This window comes from Miniopterus natalensis, chromosome 9 (genome assembly GCF_054644295.1).
Source record: "Miniopterus natalensis isolate mMinNat1 chromosome 9, mMinNat1.hap1, whole genome shotgun sequence".
NCBI lineage: Eukaryota > Metazoa > Chordata > Mammalia > Chiroptera > Miniopteridae > Miniopterus > Miniopterus natalensis.
Genome location: NC_142089.1, coordinates 32,123,882 through 32,148,843, shown reverse-complemented (window position 1 = coordinate 32,148,843; position 24,962 = coordinate 32,123,882). Strand labels below are relative to the sequence as shown.

General features: G+C 51.6%; 1 protein-coding gene across 1 annotated transcript; it reads left to right on the top strand.

Annotated features, from left to right (window-relative positions):
* Positions 1-53: 53 nt before the first annotated feature.
* CDCP2 (CUB domain containing protein 2) lies at positions 54-14,445 on the top strand. The gene is made up of 6 exons (XM_016219808.2): positions 54-132; positions 4,418-4,765; positions 6,600-6,935; positions 7,930-8,283; positions 11,294-11,472; positions 14,119-14,445. The coding sequence occupies exons 1-6, from the start codon at positions 54-56 to the stop codon at positions 14,443-14,445; spliced, it is 1,623 nt and encodes a 540-aa protein (XP_016075294.2).
* The last annotated feature ends 10,517 nt before the right edge of the window (positions 14,446-24,962 follow it).

Genomic DNA, 24,962 nt, shown 5'->3' with positions numbered 1-24,962 from the left:
CTCAAGTCCTGGCCCGCCTGGCCTGCAGACTTGTGGGGGCCCCCGGGGAGGAGATGCTGGCAGAGCTGGGGGCCTGTTTGCTGCTGGCAGTGGCACTGCTGGGCCCAGGCCCCAGGGCCCGAGCCATGAAAGGTAGGAGCTCCGGGCGACAGGCAGGAACGGGAAGGAGCAGAGAAGAGTGGGCCGGCAGCAGCAGGGGTCTCAGGGGGTTTCTGTGTGGGAGGCCAGAAGGCAGGAGGCCCTTTTGGGAAGTCGGCCGAGTCGAGGATGTGTTTGCTTCTGAGATGGGGAAGACAGTATTTACTGAGTGCCGGCTATGTGCTGGATGCTTTATGTCTATGATTGCATTTAATCTTCACAACAAACTTCAAGGTGGGTATTAGCCCCCCACTTTACAGATGAGGAAACTGAGGGCAAGAGAGGTTAAGCAGCCTCTTCAAGGCTGCATGGTTGCCAAGGGCAAAGGAAAGGCTCAGAGAAATATTACAGGTTTGTTGCTGGAAGGAGTCTTCATTCTGCCCCTGAGAGCCTGCTGTAGGTCCCACAGCCAGCCAAGTGAAATCAAAGTTCCTTATTATGGTTTTCAGCTCCCTCAGCATTGGCTCCAATTTCCATATAATATCCAGCCTCCCGTTCCTGTGGCCCCAGGGCATTCTGTGCTCTGACAGAGGGTCACACCCCCTTCTAGAGAGTTTTCACTCTATGGCTTTCACCCACAGGCTCCTCTGCCTGGAGGGTCCCTTTGGTCTTTTTCCACCTGAGAACAGTTGGTGCATCCATCAAACTAAGGTCAAATACCACCTCCTCCAGGAAGCTTTCCATGTCCCTTCATCGTCCTCAGATACACCCTCCTTGGAGCTCCCAGAATCCTCTGCCAGCACCCTGGTCCCAGGCCACTCAGTACTGCTATAGCCCTTTGAGCTGAATGTCTGTGTGCATGTCTGTGAAGTGAAGGCAATATCATTCCACCTTTAAGGGGCGTGCATACAGTCGGGGCTCAGCCAACAGCCATCAGTGCCTCATTTTTCTGTAGCCTCTGGGCCGGGGTTCTCCTCCAGGTCTGCAGCAGGACTCTGGCCTGACCAAGAGCACAGGCCCACCTTGCAGGCCAGTCACTGTGGTGATGAGAGCCTCAGGATTGCCTAGCTAGGTCATGTGTCAACCCCTGTGGCAGGGGTGTTACCACATGGAGGCAGGGGAGCCAGTATCTAAAAGAGGGGGCATGTTGTTGCAAGAGGTGGAGAAATGGGTACTGGGCAGACCAAAGCAATAGATGACGACTACAGTAAGTAACTTCCTTTTCTGGGCCTCAGTTTTCTCATCTGTAAAATGGAGTCAATAACACCTGCTTTGTCTATTTTATGGTGCTCTTGTGAGGATGATATAAGATCATTCACTCATTCAGTACATTATCAACATTCTGCCTGTCTTGTTTCTTCTATCCTACCCTACGTCCATTTTGGGGGTCTGGGCAAATTTAAGGCCAATCTCAGATATATTATTTTACCATAAATATTTCATAATATATCTCTAACAGAGAAAGTGTTCCCCTGGCAAACACTTTTCTACTCTGTTTCTATAAGGTTGCCTTTTTTTTAGATTCCACATATAAGTGATAACATGCAGTATTTGTCTTTCTCTTTCTGACTTATTTCACTTAGTATGATGTCCTCAAGGTCCATTCATATTGCTGCAAATGAAAGAATGGTCTACTTTTAATTCCATTGTGTGTGTGTCTGTGTAGCTATATTCATACATTACACCTTCTTTATCCGTTCATCTGTTGATGGACACTTTGGGTGTTTCCATATCTCGGTTATTAGAAATAATGCTGCAATAAACATAGAAGTGCAGATAATTCTTCAATATCCTGTTTTCATTTCCTTTGGATATATACCCAGAAGTGGGATTGCTGGATCATATGGTAGTTCTGCTTTTAATTTTTTTGAGGAGCCTCCATACTGTTTGCATGGCCGCTGCACCATTTTACTCTCACCAACGGCGCACTGTTTCGTCTTCACATCCTCACCAACACTTGACCAGCACTTGTCTTGTCTTTTTTATAATGGCCTTTCTAACAGGTGTGAGGCGATATCTCCCTGTGGTTTTGATTTGCATTTCCCCGAAGATTGGTGATGCGGAGCACCTTTCCATGCACCTGTTGGCCATCCGTACGTCTTCTCTGGAAAATGTCTATTCAGTTTCTCTGCCCATTTTCAATTAGATTATGTTTTCTATTTTATTTTGTTATTGAGTTGTATGAATTTTTTTTTTAATATGTCTTTATTGATTTCAGAGAGAGGAAAGGAGAGGGAGAGAGGGAGATAGAAACATCAATGATGAGAGAGTCGTTGATCGAGCCCGCAACCCTGGCACGTGCCCTGACCGGGAATCAAACCTCGATCACCTGGATCCCCAGGTCCACGCTCAACTGCTGAGCCATGCCCGGCCAGGCTTGCTTTTTTTTGTTTTGTGTTTTTTTTTTAAGTTGAATTCTTTATATATTTTGGATAGTCAACCCTTAACAGAATTATGATTTGCAAATATTTTCACCGATTCCATAGGTTGCCTTTTCATTTTATTGCCTAAGAAAATAACTTTTTTGTTTGGTATTTTTTAAATATAAAAATTTTCAAATACTTAGCAAAGTTGAAAGAATTTTATAGGGAATACCTATCTACCCAGCCACCTAAGTTTTACCTTACTTACCCTTTAACTCAGGGATTAGAACATACACCAAAGATGATTATTTCTTTCAGGTTTGCTAAATTGGATTTTCCTAATGCGGCTATTCTGTCTGCAGTCACCTATGAATAACAATTTCCCTTCATCAGCTCTTTGCTTATCCTGAAATACAGTCTGCAACGGGAAAGGCAAAGTAGATGCTCAGTTCTTTCTACATATTAACTTTCAAAAAACTGAATTTGTGTCCCAATGAGTTTCTGTTTATCCCTTTGGAGTTGCATTATGAATTCCTCAGTGTTTCTGTATTTAATGTGTTCCAATCCACTGCAATCGTTATACTCTTTTGATGCTCAAATTGTACCTTGTTCAGCCAGTAGAATCCCCTTCAGGTAGGTCCCCGTGTCTTCTGGCACAATCCCAACAGTCTTCGGTGGCTTTTTTGCTTTCTGGTGTGACAAGATGTCCCAAGTGTATTTTGTATATTTCCTGTCCTAAACCCACCATTTCTCTCAGGAGCCATGGCTCATTTTAGTTGGACATAATAATCCTAATCTAAGGCCTAGGTGCAAAATCCTACTGTAATATCGTTACTTTTAGGACTTTTTAGCGAACAGAACTAGGAAATTATTTTTTTAGGAATAAAAAAATACTGATGTTTTCAATTCAAATTAAGGATCACAAGGGTTTTACTTAATTTTTATATTTTATATTTGTATCACCCTTCAGCTACACTGAAAACCTTAGTTTCTATCAATATCAACATACTTGCTTTATTTCAATATATAAAATACAGTAACAGTATTTACTATTATTACTAATAGTCCATTACCAAATATACTTTAAGGTTTACTTGTGGTTTATTTTGTCCTTGGGACATATTCCACCAGGAATGTACAGGCAACACAGTGTCTTTCAAAGTCATTTGAAACAATTTTTCTCCATGGGAATGTGCCTCCAGCTGGATATTTCTTTCAGTTTGAGATATTTAAGGATTACTGTACTTAAATTTTTTTGATAATTTAAAATTACATTAAATTATTCATAATTATAAAGTCAAAATTATAAAACAAGTTGAATTTAAAGAGGTCCACAGTCATGACTGTTTCCCCCCAGTTGCTTCTTCCCCTGACAGCGAATCATTTTTATTCATTTTCTTCCATTGTTTTCTTTTTTAAACTATAAGCAGATATGTACATATGAGAATATATTCTTAATATTATAATAGATTGTGCACATTTTCACTTAAGGTGAGGATGAGGGGTTATTATTTCTTTAAATTTTAAAATTCCCTCCTGCACATGTCCAGGGCCTGACACATGGCACTATTTTATCTAAAATTATAGGCTCACCCTGACACCCTGTCTCCTTCCCCTGCTTTTTCTCCATAGTATTTATAACTACTTAATATGCTCTATATTTTACTTATTATGTTTATTGTCTGCCTTTCCCATCAAAATGTAAATTCCACGAGGGCAGGAATTTTCATGTTTTGTTCCTGCCATAGCCCAGCACCTAGAACAATGCCTAGCACTCAAACGATACTTGTTGAATGAATGAAATAATGCTTGATAAATACTCAAAGAAGTAAATAAATGAACAGCTACATGCATAAATGAATTTAGAACCATGGCCTCACGCTCCCTCATCCCATCTCAAAGACCCAGCTTTGTAGCTGGGCCCACCACCCAAGCCCCCAGTGCTGACTCTAGGCCACCCTCCCCTCTTGCTCCAGGTGTCAAATGTGGGGGGGTGCTTTCAGCACCTTCTGGAAATTTCTCCAGCCCCAACTTCCCCAGGCTCTATCCCTACAACACGGAGTGCAGCTGGCTGATCGTGGTGGCCGAGGGCTCCTCGGTGCTGCTCACCTTCCACGCCTTCGACCTGGAATACCACGACGCCTGCGCCTTCGACTTCCTGGAGATCTACAACGGGGCCGCGGCGGACCAGGGCAACCTGCTGGGGCGCTTCTGCGGCCAGGTGCCGCCGCCCCCCTTCACCTCCTCCTGGCACGTCATGTCTGTCATCTTCCACTCGGACAAGCACGTGGCCAGCCGCGGCTTTTCCGCAGGCTATCAGAAAGGCAAGGGGCCTGGCGGCGGACAGGGTGGGCCTGGGGGAGGGAGGGGAGGGCAGCGGGCGGAGCTGAGGCCTGCAGGGGCTCCCACAGCGCGTGGGGCGGAGGCAGCTGTCTTGGTAGCTGCGGGTTTCCATCTTCATGGCGACAATCTCCACGTCTCCCTCCACTGTTCCTGGGAGCCCCGAGCCTCACTGTGCTCAGGAAAAAGGCCTCGAATCCTCTTCTGCTCTTATCCTTCTTATCCCTGCCCTGGCATCGGGGCACAGGAGGGCACGCCATGCTGCCACTGCTGCTGATCCTCTGTGGCATCCCGTTACTTTATGGGCTCATGACCCCCCCCCCCCCAGGTCCTCTGGGTGGAAAGGGCACAAGGGTCTGTGTGGAGCTGGTGACGCTCTCCCTCCCAAAGCCTTTCCTGCACTCGTCTCTTGTATCTGGGGTCCTTAACCCCCCTCCTTCAGCCAGGCTGGCAGCCTCCTCCCCAGTCTAGTGGGGGAAGCAGAGGCCCTGCTCTCCTTGCCTTTCTCCTTAACTCATTCCTTCTGTCCTAGGCTCCTCAGCACAAACTCAAACCTCCTGTCTTCTCCCAAGGCCAAAGCCAAAGGCCTTCTTCATGGTAGCTCAAGTAATAGACCAGCCCGAGGCTCCTGGCACACGGTCCACCAGTAGCCATGGGGCAACATTCTGGAGTCTCAGGAAATACACCTGAGTGTGCCGCTCCCAGCAGGTAGCCTCTGGCTAGTCCCAGCAATTCGTCATCAACCACCTCCTGGTTGTATCGGTCACACAGGCTTCCGAAGGGGTTTCACCAGCATCTTCTCAGACGGCACGAGTCTGAGCCCAGTGGACCAGGCTGGGCAGGCCTTATGATTTCTAATATTCCCATGAGGCTCAGAGAGCCTGAGTGACTTGCCCAGGGTTACACAGCTAATGTAAGGCAGAGTTGGGAGGACACTCATCTTTAGACTTCAAGCCCATCTCTACTTACTCAGATCCTCTCTCTAAGCCTCAGTTTCCTCACCTGTTAGGGAGGTTTAATAACATTTCTGAACTCAGGCACCTCAGCCTCTGTACCCCGCTGGCCTGGTAGGAGGGGACAGTGAGCGTCACAAGGTCAAGTGCACAGGCTCCTCAGTCAGACCCTGTTTTCCATGATACCAGCGGACTGACCTGCTGCCAGGGCCCTGCCCGTGTCCCTTGGGCCCTGCCACTTCAAAGGCTCCTGCCAACCTCCTCATCTCTGTTCGAGGGCTTTATCTGAAGTTCGCCGGTCTTCTCTATGCCCACCAGCCCTCAGCCTGGACTCTTGGGAACTGGTGTGTGAATGCCCAGCTTCCTTGATCTTAGGTGACATAAGTCTGAGGTGTGTACTTTACACCATTCCCCAGAGTCCCCCTGCAGGGCTCCACAGCTGGTTTGGCAATGCCTTTCAGTGGCTCTCCCCTTCTTTTAGTGGCCTTCACTCCCTCACTCCCCACACCGGACCCCTGCATCTCTCACATAAACTCATTGTGCTCAGACCCTCATCTCAGAGTCCAGGTGAGCCCAAGCTCACACAGGTAAGTTACTTAGCTTCTCTGGGCCTCCATTTTCTTGACTGTAAAATGGGAAGACCACCACACGTCCCTCATAGGGTTATGGTAACGGGTTTAAAAGATGGTGCAGGTGCTAAGCACCTGGCCTGGGACTGCCACTTGGCAAATGCTCAGTGGATGGCGACGAGGTTCCCATGAGATGCCTGTAGGAGTGGCACATTGGGGGGTGTTTGGTTCCCATGGGAGGGGATCTCAGAGTCACGGGAAAGGAGAAAGGTTGGTTCAACCGGGCTCCCTTACAGATGTATGCGGTGGTGTCCTGACGGGCCTGTCAGGGGTCCTCACCAGCCCTGAGTACCCGAACAATTACCCCAACAATGTGGAGTGCCACTGGGTGATCCGGGCCATCGGCTCCGCAACCATCAAGCTGGTGTTCGTGGACTTCCAGGTGGAGGGCAGTGAGGAGTGCGCCTATGACTATGTGGCTGTGCTTGGAGGCCCTGGCCCCGCCCGTGGGCACCACTACTGTGGCAGCTCCAGGCCCTCCAACCTTGTGTCACTGGGCCATGAGCTGCAGGTGGTCTTCAAGTCGGACTTTAACATCGGAGGCCGGGGCTTCAAGGCCTACTACTTCTCAGGTAGGAGGAACAGAAGTTCCACCCCTGGCCCCTGTACGTGCTGGGCTCCTGTCTCCCCGGGATGCTTGTGGGGAGAGAGGGCACACGTTCCTGCCTCTGGGCTTTGCACTTTCTGCTCTCTCTCTGCCTGGAATGCTCCAGCACACCCCCTGCCTGGCCAATGCCAAGGCATAAGCATGTCACCTCCTCTGTGAAGCCTTCCTGATTCACTCAGAATTCATCCCTTCCTTCAATTCCTTACAGAAGCTTTTTCAAAGCAGTGATCTAACAATCACTCCTATGTGTGGTTTGCATGTCGATCGCCCCCCGCCTGACCGTGAGTTCCTATAGGCTTATTGCTGTACCTGCCCTGTAATAGGCACTTAATGTTTGTACAAGTGAATGAATGAGCTCTTGGGGTGTGCACTATCTATAGGAGGTGATGGGAAAGGAAACAATGACAACTCACTGTGACCTATGCTATGTGACAGTAAGAATCATGGATGACATCCTGGAAGAGGAGAGAATTAGGCAATGCTTTGAATGAGTTAGTCATAGGCAGAAGGAAGGGAAGGATGTTCCAAGCAGAGGGATCTGCATGTGCAAAGGCATGGAGGACAGAGAGGGTTGGGTATGCTTGTAGAACTAGGAGATGCTTGATGAGGCTGGAAGGTAGGGGTGGGTGAGGGGCAGTGAGAAAGGGGGCAAGGTCAGGTCCTGAACCACAGTGTCAAGTCCAAGTTTGACCTCAACTCTGAGGACAGGTATTAGGCACTGTTTTTGAATTTTGAACAGCCACCATTCATGAAGGGGAGCGCCAATGAGAGTCCCAGCTTTCAGCTAGTTTCAGGTTAAAGCAGGCTTTGGGATCAACTGTCTGGTTTTCAGGCCATGGTGCCCACAACCTGCCAGGGTGGTGCTACGACCACTATAGCAACTGTTACCCAACTGTAGCTGTAGAAAACGACAGTCTCCACCCTTCAAATCATTGCTCCTTCCACCCACCCTTCCCCAGGAGAATGCCAGGAGGTGTACACAGCCGTGCAGGGCAACTTCTCCAGCCCACAGTACCCCAGCTCCTACCCCAACAACATCCGATGCCACTGGACCATCCGCCTGCCTCTTGGCTACCGGGTCAAGGTGTTCTTCCTGGACCTGGAGCTGGAAGAGCCCAACAGCCTGACCAAGACCTGTGACTTTGACCATCTGGCGGCCTTCGATGGGGCCAGTGAGGAGGCGCCCCTGCTGGGGAACTGGTGTGGTCGCCACCTGCCACCACCGGTCATCTCAAGCCACAACCAGCTCCTGCTCCTGCTACACACAGATCGCAGCACCACCCGCAGGGGCTTCTCTGTGGCCTACATTGGAGGTCAGCTGGGGCTGAGGGGGAGGGTGTGCTGGAGGGGGAAGGTGAGGCTGGGGTCCCAGGTCTTTCCATCCCATGAACTGCTCTCCCACCCTCTCCCCTGGTGGCTCCACCAACACCGACTCCTCCTCTGGGACCTTTGAGACTGTACCGTGTGGCCCCTGCTTATTTCCACTATTGCAGGCACCTACTTTTCCAGCTTCCAGCTCTGCAATCCCTAATCCCTCCTCATCTGGCTTTTCCCTGCATGGGCCCCTGGCCTCTTTTATACTATACATCTTTCCAGGGGTCATATGCAAATATGGTAATATTATTTATGGTAAACAATTGGTATAACCACGTAGATGGAAGACAGCCTTGCTTGTGTCACAAATCCTGACTGGCAGTGGTGTGAACAAATGGCTTTTGTTTTCCTCACGTAACAAGAAGTCTGGAGCTAGGCAGCTTCTGTGTTGTTGGTTCAGGGGCTCAACCCTGTCCCAGCTCGTATCGCTGGGATTCTCTTAAGCTCATTACTGCAAAATGGCTGCCACAGCTCCAGGCATCATGTCCATGTTCAAGTATGGAAGGGGGTAGGAGGGGTGCCAGCCCCAAATGTCCTTTTATCAGAAAAGCAAAAGCATTTTCAGAAGCCATCAAGAGATTTTTTTTCCTGGTCTCATTGGTTTGAACTTGGTCAGGTGGCCGTTCCTACCTGCAGAGCAGGCTGGGAAAATTGCTACTCAACTTTTCCAGCCTCCAGAATGCCAGTTAGATTTGCCAGCCAACAGTGTTCATCGTCTCTCCATCTTCTTACCACGTTTCCCTGGACCGTGGGTCCAGAAATAGCTGTGTTCTGGGTCCACTTTGCCCTCTGCCTGACCAGGCTGAAGCTCTCTGTTGTGCGGGTATGAAATCAAAGGTGCAGGGAGAGGACAGGACTTCACTGGAGTCACATGGGCAGTGGGTGGCACAGCCAAGGCTAGAACTCACTCCCCTCCCTCCTTGTGTGGCTGAGCAGGGCCCCGGGAGAGGGGGCCCAGGGCTGAGCTCAGATAGACCAGGGTCACATCCAAATGCTGCCATTTGTGACCATCCATCTGGGCTCATCTGTAAAAGGGGTTGATGAATGCCCTAGACAGGCGGTCATTAAGATGAAATGCGGTGACACAGGTCACAGTGCCTGGCTCTGAGGACATCCTTGATGAGGGTGGATTTCTTTCTCTCATGTGCCTCAGGCCTGTTCTGCATTCGAAAGATCTTCCCTCTCTCCTTACCTCATGTGCAAGAGGAGTTGGGTGCCCCAGCAATGGGGAAAGAAAGAGCAGAGCTGCAGCGAGCTAGCGGCAGAGAAGTGACGTGGGCAGACCCACCCTCTCTGGGCCTCAGTCAGCTCCATCCCTAAACTGGGAGAGGAAAACTGTCCCTGGGTTGGAGGGATCCCTTTCTCAGGCTGCACTTTGGAGAGCCATGTGCCATGGGGTGCTGCCACAGCTAGCTGGCAAGTTGCTTTCTCTCTGCAGGCCTCAGTTTTTCCACCTGTAAAATGAAGACATTGGCTGAAGGATCTTTAAAGTCTCTTTTGGCTCCCATAGTCTTAGTTCTTGGCCTGGGTCCTCTCCCAGCCCTGTGGGCTCTCGGACAAGCCCCTTCTCCTTTTGGTGCCCCCAGAGACTGAGGGTGGGGCAGCTGTAATCCTGGTTCCTGTTCAGGGGCAGGAGCCCCCACTCCCACCCTACCCCCACCTCCCTCTCCAGGTCCCTGTGGGAGCCCAGGGTCAGACAGGGGCACTCATGCTGGGCGAGGTGCCAGATGTGGCCCAGGCTACAGGCGGCCTCCTGGCTGGAGGACAGCCTCAGCATCAATCAGAGGTGACACACAGTTCAGCGCCACCGAGATCATCGTGGGAGACGGCGGGCCCATAAATCCCCAGCTGCCCAGACACCAGCGGTTGAAATATGTCTGAGGCATTTCCCGAGGAGGCGTTGAGAGTTCCAGGCCTCTGCCTGCCAGCTCTTTCCTTTTCCTCCCACCAGTCGCCCCCCTTCCTTCCCCCTATAATCACCCCTGCCCCAGTAAGCACTGCCCTCCCACACATGCGTGCACACATGCATGCACACACATGCATGCACACACATGCACACGCACATACATGCACACGCACATACATACACACACACTTGAACAGACCCTACACTTGAGTCACAATGTGGCCCGGAGGGAGCAGGGGCTCCAGGTAGGGTGAAGAGATCGGATCTCTGGAGTCCTGTAGACTTAATGGTAAAATCACAACTAAACCACTGCAAACAACTTCACCTCTCAGAGCTTCAGTTCTCAGAACCATAGAGAGGGTTCAGTCACATTCACCACATGGGGTTGTTGTCAGGGAGAGCAGGGGAGTGAGGCTATCTTCACCACCGTTTTCAAAAATGCAGCCCCCAACCCTACCCCTCACCCCCCTAACCCCCACACTCTGCTCTCTGTCTTTATCCTTTGACTGGTTTGCCTGAAGACCACTTCAATGCTTAGGTATATTTTACGTATTTATGGTCCCCTCACCCAACTACAGAGTAAGCTCCAAGAGGGCAGGAATTTTTGGCTGTCTTCCCCCCCTCCCCCATTTCTTTGTGGTGCTTAGAATAGTGCCTGCACATAGTAGGTTCTCAATAAATATTTGTTAACTGATTGAATGAATTGCCTGGCATATGGCAAAGTAATCAGCAAATAGTAGCTTTTATTATGATTAAGAATATTCATTCATTCATTCATTCAATCAATCATTCATTCAGCATCCACTGCATTTGCCAAGCTCTGTGTGTGGCTCAGAGGATCCTGAGAAGCAGCATGGTGTCTGTCCTGGGCAGCTCTTTGTCTGATGGAGTTAAATGGAGTAATGCATCTCCATAGGACTGCATAAGAGCCATTCCCACTCTGGGCTCCATTTTCCCATTCACCCCCCTTGGGTGGGAGCTTGGGAGGGTCTGGGTCAGATTACCTACCCCTAAGGCCTCCAGCTCCTCCCTCCTGTCCCCAGTCGTGCCCATGAACGTGAGCTGCTCCCGCATGGACTTCCAGATCCTGATCTCCACGCAGGCGCTGGCCCCACTGGGGCGGACCCAGGTCTACCTGGGCAGCCGGCGCTGTGCTGCGCAGGAAGTCGGCAGCACCTTCCGGATCCAGGCCCGCTTTGACACCTGCGGCACTGAGTCTCAGGTAGGGGCAGGGGAGAGGAGGGCAGACGTGAAGGAGGGGCCCTGAAAGGCACCTGCCATTCCTGAGAATTCACCTTCTCTTCCTGGCTCTGGTGACTACACAAGTCTTGATACAAAATTCAGCCCCTCTTGGCTTTACCTCAGAGAAGTTGCTCAGTGTAGACACAACAAAGGACTCAAGGGAGACAGAGAAGGAGGGCCCCCTGCACAGCCTGGCCCCACCCAAAGCCCCTAGTGGAGGCTCCTCCCACAAGGCCCTATGGTCTGAGCATCTCTGGAGGCCTTCGTGCTCTCGCCCCTCCTCCCAGGGCCACCCAGTCCTCACCCCTTCAAAACGAAGCGCTATGGGAGCCCTGCTGCCTCCTGCCCACTCCTCCCCCAGCCTTGTGGTCCAGATCCTCCCCTGGGCTCCGCAAAACAAAAGGGCCCTTCAAGTAACAGGATCCACCTCCCTCCAAAGGCAGTGAGGCTTGCAAGTACATTTTTTCTACTATCCTTGTATTTCGGAAACCTTAAACCCAGGCTTGGGCCCTCAGAGTCGCTGAGCAGTGCCCCAGGCACCCTGGGTGTTTGTGTTCTCAGGGACAGGTTAGGCAGGGGAAAGGGGAGAAGGAACAGTGGCCTCCATCAGGGCGGCCGCCCTGTCTTGGTATCTGGGGATTTGCCAGACTGGCCTGGCAGAAATCACATGCTTTCCAGCAAACTGTACTCCCCACCCCCAACATTAGCCAGATATATGCCTCTGGGCCCTCCAGCCCACCCCTCTGCTTCCCCAGCCTCCTGGCAGCCACTGTCCTTTTGACCTGAGAGGAAGAGAAGAGGGGGTCAGTCTTGGCTGCTGAGATAATCTGCCCGGACCCCTACTCCATGCCCTCTAAACCCCCCAGGGATTCTCTTTGGGGCAGAATCATGTTCCATAGGGTCATGAAATGATGGAGACAGGGAATGTTAGAAACAGGGAATCGTGTAATCTGGAAGGAAGAACTCACACACACTCAGTCTCGAGTCTTGGAACCACCACCAGAACTTGGAACCACAGAATCGTACAATCTTGGAGTCAGTATCATGGAAACACAGAAGGGGAGAACCTTAGACTCATGGATTCTTAGTGTAATGCTTTTAGGTCTTAGACCCAAGAGAACCAGTCTCGGCACAAGTGGCTTTCAAAGGTGCTTGGCTCAAAGGGCTAAAAGCAATGGCAGCCTCTCCGTGCATCTCAGAAGACATCACAGACTTGGTTTCTTAACTGTAGCATCTCTTGTGGCCTTTCTTTCCTCCTCAAGCCTCTCACTCACCAAAACTTTCCTGTTCCCCATTTTATAATTCTTTTCTCCCTTATTATATAGATTCACTTCAGCCCTTTGACTGGGTCCCTTTCCACTCTCAGGTCCTTTTTCTGGCCCAGTGTCCCGATTCTACGTTACAAAGATCCTGGGTGCCATCCTCTTCAGAGGTGTGGTGGCTGACAGGCCGAGGGCACAAATGCCAAGGCTCCTTGGGGACATGAATTCAGAGCCTTTGGAAACCCAGAGTTGGGAGAGACCCTCGAGGTCACCTGGCCTATAAAACGCCCTCCTCTGAAGTGTCCAGTGACAGCAGGTTCTAGAACTGCTCGCTGCGTTTTAGGCAGCTTTGATTTCAGAAGCCTCATCTCAGAGGGGCCACCACTGGGCAGGGACAGTTGGGCAACCTGAGGAGCGCATGGCTGCTGCAGATCTGAGGTGGGTGGGGAGAGTAGCCCTGTCTCACGGCAGCCCCCCAACCCCTGCTCCAAACCACATCAGTCTGCCCATGTAGTTACTGCCCCATTCGCCGCCGGAACACCTCCCGTCTCAGGGTGGGGAGGGCAGCATTGTGCCAAACCTCACATCTTATTTCTCAATGGCTCTTCCCAGTCTTAAGGTGCAGCCACTCTGGTGACCAGGGACTTGACAGTAGGGACACATAATTGCTGCAGACATAGCTGGGAAAAAAGATTCCAGAAGGAAGGTCACATAACACCAGGGACAGAGCTTCTATGTGGGAGGCAGGAGGCTTGGCTTCTGGACCTAGCTCCGTGTGTTACTGCCTTTGCAAGGCCTCAGCAATCGCGTCTGTAAATTGCCGAGGAAGGGAGATTGAACTAGATACCGTGAGTGTTCCCTTTGGCTCCACATTCTTTGATTAGAGTGAGGCGTGATGGCTACAAGCACAGTTAAGAATTGGGCAGGCCTGGGTGAGAATATGGTCCCTGTCACTGGTGTGCGGTGTGACCTCAGACAAAGAATTTAACCCCTGGGCCTCAGTTTCCTCATCTGTAAAGTGGAGATATTAATGGTACCAATAAGAGAGAGTTGTTGTGAGAATTAAATGAGATAACGCACTTAAGATGCAAAGCCTGGAGCGTGGCCGATGTTCCTGTGATTATTGTCACTATCTGTTAAAGACCCTGCCTCTTTGAAGCCAGAGCAAACATTGACCCATCAAATCTGATCCTGTGAACTTCTACAGGTAGGGACACTGAGGCTCTATGTCAGTGACCAAGCTGGGACTAGAGCCCAAGTTCCTGGGGTTCTATCCCCTTGGTACCAAGTCCCCACATATCTAGGGGGACAGGGCTAGCTCAGGGCCCCTTCAAGCGTGAGTCAGTACCCTGTGACCCTTACAGAGAAGGAACAACACTTCAGTGATCGTCAGTATACTGTACATCGACTTCTCGGCTGGTGGGCAGGAGGACATCCATGAGTACGAGGTCCTCTGTGAGCCCCGGCGCAAGGAAGCTTCTGTCCACCTGCTGTCCGGCTCCGACTGGCTTGGGCCCTATGCTGCCACGGCTGAGCACCTTCAGGAAGCACCACCCAGGGACGAGGCAGAGGCACTGGAGGGCCCCTTGGCCATGGTGGCCCAGGACACCAGTGATATTGTCTTCCTGGGCCTTTGCATCCTGGCTGGAGTCCTCATGGTCATTGCCATTGTGGTCCTGATGCTGCTGTGAGCGGGCAAGGTAGGGACCTGGCACCTGACATCCCGGGAGGCAGCTCAGGAACCCTACAATGGGGGCGGGGCCTTGTTGACTTGCTGGTGACCATGGGCAAGTCACTGTCCCTCTCTGAGCCTGTTTCCTAAGGACCATCACTCTGCCATGCCTATCTCACAGGGCTGGCATGAGGCTCAGAGAAGAGCATGAATGGATAAGAGCTTTGTAAACTATAGCATGGAGTGTGTGTGTATGCAATTGTTGTTATTAATTTTAAAGATATAGAAGAACAATGTGTCACTGCCTTGTTCATAGTGGATAAAGCTGACTTGTTCTGTAACGTATAAGAGTGTTTTACTGACTCAAGGTACAAATAAGGGCATCTCTTATTTTTCCAGCTAATCACGCATCCCCAGCCTTCATTAGCAGAAAGTTCAGTATCCATCCAGGGGCCTTCACTCTCCCGGAACCATCCCAAGAACCCTGAAGACTTGGTCTAAAGCAGCGCAGTCCTGCCTCCAAACTCCAGAACACAGAAAGGGAGCAGAAACCCCAGCTAGTACTGTCATTTCCGGCCCTGCCACATGGTGTCACTGTTGAAGACTGGCCGTATGCACCCTGGTGGATGTCTGCCCACTGAGGTGGTGATGCCTGCTGGCTCAGATCCCAGTATGGTATAAACCATGGGCAGACCCACACTACGCTCCGCAGTGAGGCTGGAAGCTGAGGATTGGTGTCTCTCTCATGTTGGCGTTTTTCCTAAAATATCTTGTGACCCTTGACTGAAAAGCTGATGAAGTCCCATGTGTCTCTGTTCTCCTTACCCCTGATGTTGAGTGCAGATCACCAGCCCACCCTTCCCTCCAGATGAGTTCTCTTGGAGCTCTTTGGGCCTTCTCCTGCCATTGGGCTTCATTCAAGGCTACTCCAGTCTACTCAGAGCTACTCCAGTCCACCCGCAATTTTCTAATTTCCCACCACAGGGATCAGGGCCTGGGACCTGAATGCTGACCTGTGAGAAGACTTCAGGCCTCCTTATGTGAGTTGGTACATCCCTTCCCAGAGTTCTACGTTCCAAGAAGTGGAGCAATCTTCTTGTTAATGAAAAAACAACAAAAAACCAACAAAAAAATACTTTTATAACACACCACTTTCTCTTGTTCACCTTTATATTTGCATAATAAATCATTCAATTGAGTCCTTCCACAATAACAGAAACCTCTAAATTGACCATGCTGACCCTTGGTATCAATTTTAAAAACTGTAGCCCAGCTACAATTCCTTCAACACCCAACAAACATTCATTGGTTTCCAGCTTTGTATGTGTTGTTGTGACAGGCTCCAAGCACACAACAGTCAACATGTCACAGAAACTCCTGCCTCCAAGGTGCTTACGGTCTGGTGTAGCAAAATCAGGGAAGGGAGGGCAGGTGCCTGGGTAACTTGCAGAGTAAAAAACTAGAGAGAAGAGAGCCAACAATGTCAGAAATGAGTTAATGGAAAAAGAGTTGCCTGGGCATTAGGAGAATTGGGTTTAAGTCCACGTTCTTCTTATTAATTTTGTGATCCTGGGCAAGTCTATGAGCCTTGATATCTCTACTTGCAAAATGGGACCCTAGGTCATAGCCTGCTGTGAGGATGCAGGGAGGTCTGTCAGGGTAATGAATGTGACAGCAGGAGAGAACCTTGACTGCTACCTAGGGTACTGGAGCAGAGGCCCCTTCCTCTTTCTCTCCCACCCACCTTCTCACTCTCAGACACCTCCAGCCAGTGAGCCAAGCTGCCGTCACCAGCCTGCACTGTGAACACCTCACAAACTACCTGGGTCTCAGTTTCCCTGTCTGGGAAGGACTGGTCACACACCAGATACTCTCTGTGGGTGACCCCCAGGTTCTGTCCTCCAGAACCCATGGGTGGGCCTTGGGGTACAGCTGGTGGGACCCGAGACAGGTGGGCCCAAACTGGCCTTGTCCTTGTCAGCTCATCATGGTGGGGGAGACAATAGCTCAGCCTGCACTAAGCCTAGTTCTCAAAGCTGAGTGTGTGATTGTGTGTATGTGGACATGCACACGTGGAAAAGTTGGAGGCCTCCATCTGTACTCTCAGCAGCCAATCTTCAGGGGCCACTGCACAGAGGCCAGAGCTGAAGCTCGGACTCTGCAGCCAGACCACCTAAGATAAAGCTAGACCACCAGGGCGCCACTACTTGCTAGCTATGTCATCATGAACTAGTTACCTCATCTCTACAGTAATAACACCTCTTCATCAGTTCATTGTGTGGATTGAGTGAGATCATGGGTGACAGTGCCCAGGACACAGGGAAGATGCAAAAAACTCAGTTGTCACCACTGACCATGCAAAAGCTCTGGCCTAAAAACCCAAGTTCTCCGCCCAGCTTCCCCACTGACTTGCTGTGTGACCTTAGGAGAGCCCATTCTCTTCTCTGGCCTCATTTTCCCTATTTTCAAAATGTGAGAAGCATCATTGTCACCTCCAGCACTGTCACTGTCAGAGTTACCACCTCCTAAGCATCGACTGTGTGGCAGGTGTTTAAGATGTGTCTGTCATCTCACTCACTTAAGCCACCTTGTGAGGCTGACATAAATTGCCCCCATTTTACAGATGAGGAAGCGAGGTTTGGGGAGGGTAAGTGCTGTACCCAAGATTGCATGGCTAGGAAATGTTGATGCTAGTCTGAAAGGAGCCAGCTCCTCCCTGAGCTGGGGCGCTATGCAGAGAGCTAGGTCCTTTTGGGACCCCAGGCCAATGCTCTCAAACCTCACAGCTGTGCCTGGTTGGAAAAGAACTGGAATGGCTGAGAGGGAGAGGATGGTTTTATCGTCACAAACGTGCCCAGGTACTGCCATTCCCTGCCCTCCAGGCAGCCAGCATGTTGATTATCCTGCGTGAGCCACAGGAAATAACAGTCTTTGTGACAGCACAGTGTCTATTAGAAATGAGAGGTCTGAAATGATACCCATTAGCCAACACGCCCTGGCCCTGGGAGAGTGCCGGGGCCATGGCGAGCATGGCACAGCTTTCCTGCTCACCTGTCAATTTTCCCTTTTCAGAGAGTGGGGGCCGTGGAAGGAGCCAGGCTTGAATCCCAGCTCCCTCCGCATTGGCTGTGTCGTCTTGGGACATGCCTACTCCCAGCTGGGAGCTTGGGGTCCTCCTTCCAGCCTATCCCCTCGGGCCAGTGTTACTGATGAGGAAGCCCTTGGCAAATGGATGTGCTGGCCCTGGGAAAGCACCTCTGGACTGCAGATCAGGCAGACCTGGGTTCATTTCCAGTTCTTTCCCTGACTCTGTGTGACCTTGGGCAGGTTGCTCAGCCTCTCTGAGCCTCTGTTTCTTTATATGTGGAATGTGGGGAGAAAGACCCTCCTCACAAGGTCATTATGAGGACTGAGGGAACACGGGGAGAGCACCCTGTATGGTGCCTTCACCTGGGCCACTCAGGAAGTGGTTGGCTGATAGGCCGGGCCGACAAGGGCTTCGCTGAGGAGTCCTCAAGTCCCAGAGCTGGAAGGGGCCTGACAAGAAAGCAAGCCCCACCCCATCTCCCACGAGTCCCCACACTCAGCCTGCCCAGCCTCCCGCTCCCTGCTGCTTCTCATGGGCTGAGGTTGTCCCACCCTCTCCCAGCCTCTCCACCTGCTGGGCCCTCTGGTGGAATGTCCTTGCGCTGGAGCACTGCCCGGCCTGGCTCCACATCCTCCTCTGACCACGGGCCCCCTGACCGCGTATCCTCACACCCCACGCCTGTCACTTTGCTCCCCCTTGGGCTTACTTTATCTCCCTCATGGAACGTACCACCATCTGAAACGGTGTGACGGCTGTGTTCGCTTTTGCTCCTTCATGCCCGGTCCCCTCACTGTGGTGCTAGCTCCATGAAGGCAGTTTTCCCCTTGTCCACCCCACCAGAGCCTGGCACACGAGCCCTCCCTGAGTGTGGGTGAATGCGGGAGCAAGCCCGCGAATGAATGTGTGAGTTTGGTGCAATTCCATTCCTTCAACCCTGCGAGTGTGGCGGTGTTGGTACTTTGGGACGTTTCCCAGTGTCTTCTCTGAGCTGCCCTCTTCATGGACATGTAGACAGGCTCAGGCACGGCCCCTCCCTCCAGGAGCTAATGGTCTGGGGGTGAAAAACCAGCCTTAAGGCACACAAGGGACCGTATCACTGGGGTTCTGCAGGAACCAGCAGATAGCCGGCTGAAATCAGGAATCAGAGGTGATGCTGGGCGAGTCCTGGGGGATGAGTAGACATAGAACAGGGCATTCAAGGGGAGAGAGGGAGGGGAGGAAGGGCATTTCAGGCAAGGCACATTTGGAGATGAAAGATTTGGGAGTCTCAAGGGAACCCTAAGCTCACCACATGGGTCAGCACAGAGTGGGACGAGAGCATGGAAGTGACAAGGCCAGAAAGGCAGGTAGAGACAGGGTCTGGCTCACAGTGGCCATGTGAGCTCTTGGTCCCCATTTGGTGCCCCCAGGTCTCCTTTGGGGTATAAGGGGCTCCCCAAAATCCTAACTCCTGCACGCTGGCTTTACAGCTGAAGCCCCAGAGAAGGGGATTGGTCTAAGGTCACCCAGAAGAGCCAGAATCACATTCATGCCACCTAACTCCAAAGGACACTCTGTCCCTGCAGCACAATTTCACTGCCCTGTCTCCTTTCTGGGGGGTGAGTTTCCACCTGACCACCTAGGGTGGTAGTCAGGGCCCCCCACCCTAGGGATTCCCCTGGCAACAATGTTGACCAGGTCCCGCCCATATCACCTGGGCCAGGGAGTTTCCCTGTCTTTGAAATCAAACACAAACAAACCTCAAACAGAAACTGCCCCACTCCTGAGCTCCAGGTACATGCAGCCCGGGCCTGTGGGGTGCACACACCTTTTGGCTCATATGCAGGATAGGCCAGGAAGCTGTTTGAATAAAAACTCCCCTGGACAGGTGCCCAGCCTTTTACAGTTTGCAGAGTGCTTTCCCCACAAACATTCTGCCCTTTGATCCTCACACCTGTCCTGAGAAGATGTCACCCACTTTACAGAGGGGGAAACTGAGGCCTGAGAAGTGAAGCGATGTACTCAAGGTCACACAGCGATGTGTGACTAAAATTAGAAGCAAGTAGCCCCAGGAAGCTGCACGTGTTGACCACACATCAGTTAAATAGCTAGTCTCTGATGAATGCGGTGGGTAAAGCCAAGAGCCATTAGGTCTGAGTGGGACAGAGGAGGTGCCATTGAGCCGAGTCTTTCAAAGATGCAAAAGAGTCACCAGGCAGAAAGGAGGGGGCTGGGGAGAAGGGCTTTCAGGGCAGAGGGAACAGCGTGAGCAAAGGCCTGGAGGTAGGAAAGCAGGTGGACAGTTCAGGAACAGGGAGTACTACAGCGTGGCTGGTGCACAGGGAGTGTGGGGACATGCGGAGTTGTCATCCTCCTTTCCCAGGGGCCCCCTTCTCCTTTGCTTTGTCTCCCAGCTGCCTCTCCTAACATCTCTGCTGTCACTGTTGGTGTTCGGAGTCTCCCCCATTATCTGGAAGCTCCTGGAGGTCAGCGACCCTGCCTACAGTAGATCATTTCTGTGTCCTTAGCGTCCAGCACAGAGGTGGAGTTAGTGAATGAAGAAAAAGGAATGAATGAATGAGTGCTCAGTGCCAGCTGCATTACATAAAACAACAGCTAACAGTTTTCTGAACGCCTACCATGTGCCACAGGTGCTCTGCTAACTGCTTTTACCTGCATCGTCTCTTTACCCTGTGAGGCCTGTTCTAGTATCTCGTTTTTATTACCATCATAATCTCCATTTTATAAATGAGGGATCCGAGGCACAGAGAGGTGAAGAACTTGGATAAGCTCACAAAGCCCATAAGTGTCTTTGGGATTCAGACCTAAGCCACAGGCTCGTTTAAGAGATTTTGCACACACTCTCGGCTACATAGAGAGATGCCCTCCTGCACATGTGTGCACACACACACAGGGGCACACAGATGCACACACAAATAAGTCCAGGCCACAGCCCTGTGTTCCTGGAAGCCCACTCCTTCCTGGACTTGCTTACACCCAGCAGAGAAACAGGGCTTGAAGTGCTGGAGCCAGGCCAAGGGTAGGGTAGGTGGGGGGGAGTCAGGTCGGCTCTGAGACTGGCCCTTCCTTCCCTGGGGATGCAGCTCCCTGTCACCAGGAGTCTCCAGCTCTGTCAGGGTGTGGAAACCCTTTCTTTCACACAGTCTGTCTGCTCCATGTGATCTCCACCACAAATTATGACTATCCTAAAGGAAGCAAAGATTTCCTATGTCCCTCTGGCATAGCAGGCCCTGTGCTGGCTCCTTACGAACAGGGTCACCCCTGGAGGCTCATCAGGGTGCCCAAGTCGCCCAGAGGCAGAGGTGGAGAGGGAGTTCCAATTTAGACCCTCTCGCCCAGCGTGCCCCTCACTGCCCAAGTCTCTTACTGGAAGCCCTACCCCCAGACACCTTCAGGTCTGAGAGAGGATGGTCCAGGAGCAGGGGAGGGACCAGCAAGGGAAAGGACTGGTCTGAGATTGCACATTCAGTGGAGAGGGGGCTAGAACCACGGCCAGGGTGAGAATTTCCAGCCAGAGCTGAACTTGAGGATGGCTGGGGGCCAGTCTGGAGGTTTGGGGAAACCCTGTCTGGGCGCTGGCCCTCTTTGCCAGCTCTTTCATAGAAGAAAGAGATGCTGGAAGGGAGGGGCCCACTGGGTGTCTGTCTGGTGTCCAGACTAGGCCAGCAGTTCTGGGCAGCATGCGAATTTGTATGCTGTGTGTTCCTGTGCTGACTTTCACACATGTGGGCTGGACAGGAGTTCCCCTGAGTGTGGCTGGGGCACAGGTGCGAGGAGCTTGTGTTGCTGCTTGTGCAGGTGTGCTTGCATACTTACATGTGTGTGTCTAATGTTACACCCACTGTACCTTCATGTGTGCCCCACCTGCTTCGCTATGAAACCCTATCTCCTCCAGGATCTCATTTGATCCCCACCACAGGGCTGTGAGGAGGCACGGCTGGGGTGGTGGAGAAAGGGAGGCTGAGAGGGAGCTGGGACCTCCATGCAGGCAGGGTGAGGGAAAGGGTCACCTCACTGCAGGGGCAGCTAGTGCGTGTGCTCATGTGCAGGGGAATTCCCGTGTGTATGCATGTGCATGTGCGTGTGTGAGTGTGTGTGCGTGCTCTCTCTCTGGAGGGGACCAGGAGTGATGATCCCTCAGGTCTCTCCCAGCTCCATAGAGCTTGCTCCTGCAGGGCTGTCAGTGTTGGGGTATTTAGGGGTCTGTGTGGGCAGGAGAGTGTGTCAGGGTCTCTATATGCCTAGTGAGAGAGAAAGCTCTTGTGTGCTGTGGGTGGCTTGGAGTGTCTCCTTCCACCAGCTGGGTTTTGAACGCCCAGGCTTTGGAGAGAGGGTTGGCCGACAGCTCTCCAGGTCCCTCTGCCCGCTGGGCAGAGGCCTGGGCTGGTGTTGGGCATAGCGCCACCTTGTGGGGCCAGGAGGAGGGATCCACGGCATCGCAGGAAACCCAGGGCCTCCCTGGAGAGAAAGCCATGGTGATGCGGAAGAGTGGCCTGGGGGACCCAGGGGCCAAACCACCCGGAGCCTGACTGAGCCCCTACATCTGGGTTGTGCCAGTTTCCCAGCAGGAAAAAGATCCAAAATGCTTCCCTGAGGTTCTCCTCCAACATCCCTAACCAGTCCCTAAATCTGCCTGGCATCCCTCTCCTTCCCCTGACTCTTTAAACCTACTGCCATGGGCTAGGGGGGACAGACACCGACTACATCCTTAAGACAGAGGTAAGTGAAAGGCGACCAGTTGTCCTGGTTTGCTCAGGACTGAGGGGCTCCCGAGACATGGGACTTTCAGTTTTAAAATTAGGGCGGTCCTGGGTGAACTGGACTAGTCAAGTCTCCCTAGATGAGTGAGTGTGACAGAGGAGAAACGACAGGTGCTGTGGAGACAACTTCCTGGGAACCTAGCTTAGCCCGGAGGGTCAGAGGACGCCCTGTGCCTCACCCAGTGGAGGGTCTTGCTGGCTACAGACCCTCAAACACTCACATACAGTAAAATAAGCTCCCTCGATGGTACTCGGAGGCCCGCATTAGACTTCACACTGGATGCATTTTCCCTGGTGGGAACTTTGAATGTGTCTCCCCATCTCTGGCCTGTTTCCTCATGGGTGACAAGCAAGGCAGCTGAATGGGTCCCGTGCTGAGGTCTCAGGCTTGACAGGCCCTGTGGCTCTCTCGGGACTGCTTGGCAAACCTACACAAGTGCCTGCCCCAGTCTAGCCTGGAAGCAGATCTGTAACTGAGCCTGCAGGGTCACTGTGACAGGCATGGCCTGTAAATCTCTGCTGGGGAAGCAGCCCAGGGAGATAAATTGTACGGCAGCTGCTCTTCCTTGCTCTCTGGGAGCAGCCTATCTCTAGAGAGGAGGGGGAGCTGGCAAAGCCATTCCCCATCGAGGAGACACTCAACAGGGTGGGGGGCACAAGGACCCAGGCCACCCCTGGGGGTGGAAAGGAGTGGTTGCAGAATGGGGTTTGCTCCTCAGAGCCCATGAAGAGGGGCATAGGATGGTTTAAGCAAAACAGTGACTTAGCCTGAATGAATGTGTTGCCATGGAGTGCTGATGTGCCTCTCTCCTCCCATGGGTTCTGAGGCGAAATGCTGAATCTGAGTCAGCTTGGGGCTCAGGGACTGGGAGAGGGTAGGCATCCCGGAATACAAATAAGAGAAAGTAACAGTAGCTAATACTGAGCACTAATTCTGGGCCAGACCCTATGATTATTGTTTTACATGTATTGTTTACTCCTCACAACAATCCCAGGATATAGTCGAGAATATGTCATGGCACAGAGAGGTTAAGTGACTCCCTCAGTATCACTCAGCTAGTAAGTAGCTGAGCCAGGATTTAAACTCAGGTCATTTGACTCCAGAGCCTGGGCCCTGAATCACTCTGCAAATTGGTCAATATGGCAGTGAGGAAAACAACAAAAACTTACGTCTCAGAAACCTGTCATGGGGACTGTAGGAGGAATTGATGAAGGATGGACAGGAGACCCCCCAGGCAGCTTGGCAGGGGGAACATGGGTAAGAAGACAAGGGGCTGAGAAAGGGCATTGCATGTTTGAGGAATGATGATACGCTTGGAGGGGCTGAGTGCTGAGAGATGGACCTGAGGAGGGAGGTAAGGCCAGATCCTGGTGAGCCTCAAATGCCAGGCTAAGAAGCATAGGCTCTATCCCATGGGTGAGGGCAGGGCAGTGACAGGGCCGGGTGAGGACCACACCGCCTCTCACTCGCTCTGGGACCTTGGACAAGGTATTTCCCCTCTTAGAACCTCAGTTTCCTCATCTGTAAAGCAGGGGTGACAATTCCTGCCAAATTCTGCCTCTCAGGGCTTGGGCAAGGATAACAAGGCAACAGACAAAAAGGATTTGGTAAACTGTGAAAGATTTGGCAAAGGCAGGTTGGTGGGTTGGACGGAAAGACGTGAACGGTCAATAGGTGTTAATTTAGTCAGCTGTTTCTCCATAGAGGCTCTCAGATTCACCCCAGCTTTTTATTGTTATTGGAAATCATACTATTTGCATGGTGCTTTGCAACTCGTCATTTGGCCTCCATTACCTCACTTGAGGATCCTCAGACCTTTTAAGTTAGATGTAATTATGAAAATCTTACAGGTGAAGACACTGAGGCACAGAGAGATGACATGACCCACCCCAGCCATGCAGGCCAGAGGGGCGGAGTTGACATAACCTGGGCTTTACAGCTGCCCAGTGTGTTCTCTCTGTTCCGTCTCTCATCTCCTTATTTACACTGAGGAGCTTGTCAGAGCTGGTGCCTTCGAAGGACACACCAAGGGCATGAATGTGCAGGAAAGCAGGAAAGAACAGAACTGATGACTAGAGGGATTGGAATATTCAGGTCTCGACGATTCGTCAATAGCCTCGAAGGTCTGTGGCAGGTCATAATTTATCACTGAGGCCCAAGTTTGAATTCTTTGTTGCAAGCAGCTCTAGCCGACTGCCCAGCATATGATTCTCAGCTCAACTTTCCAATTCTCCCCTCCTGTGGGAGGCAGGGGGACTGGGGTGAGAACACACATGAGCTTTAGGGGTAGCCCATCTGGGGCAAAATCCCAGCCATGCCACTTGAAGCTGTGTGACCTTGAATAAGTGGCTTCCTGTCTCTGAACCTGCTTTCTGATATATAATACAAGGATAATAATACCTATCTCAAAGGGCTATTGAGAGGATTAAATAAGAGCAGTAATTCATGGATTCTGCAGGACATCCAAGGAACTGGTCACAGTGTGGTTCAGGGTAGAGGGGGTAATGGGAGACAGGAGTCCAGTGGAGGGAGACTTGCTTTCCACCATATACCTTTTTGTAATTTTTTTAAAAAAGATTTGTTTATTGATTATTTTTTTAGAGAGAGAGGAAGGGAGAGGGAGAGAGAAATATTGATGTGAGAGCAGAACATTGATTGCCTGCCTCCTGCACGCTCCCTACCGGGGA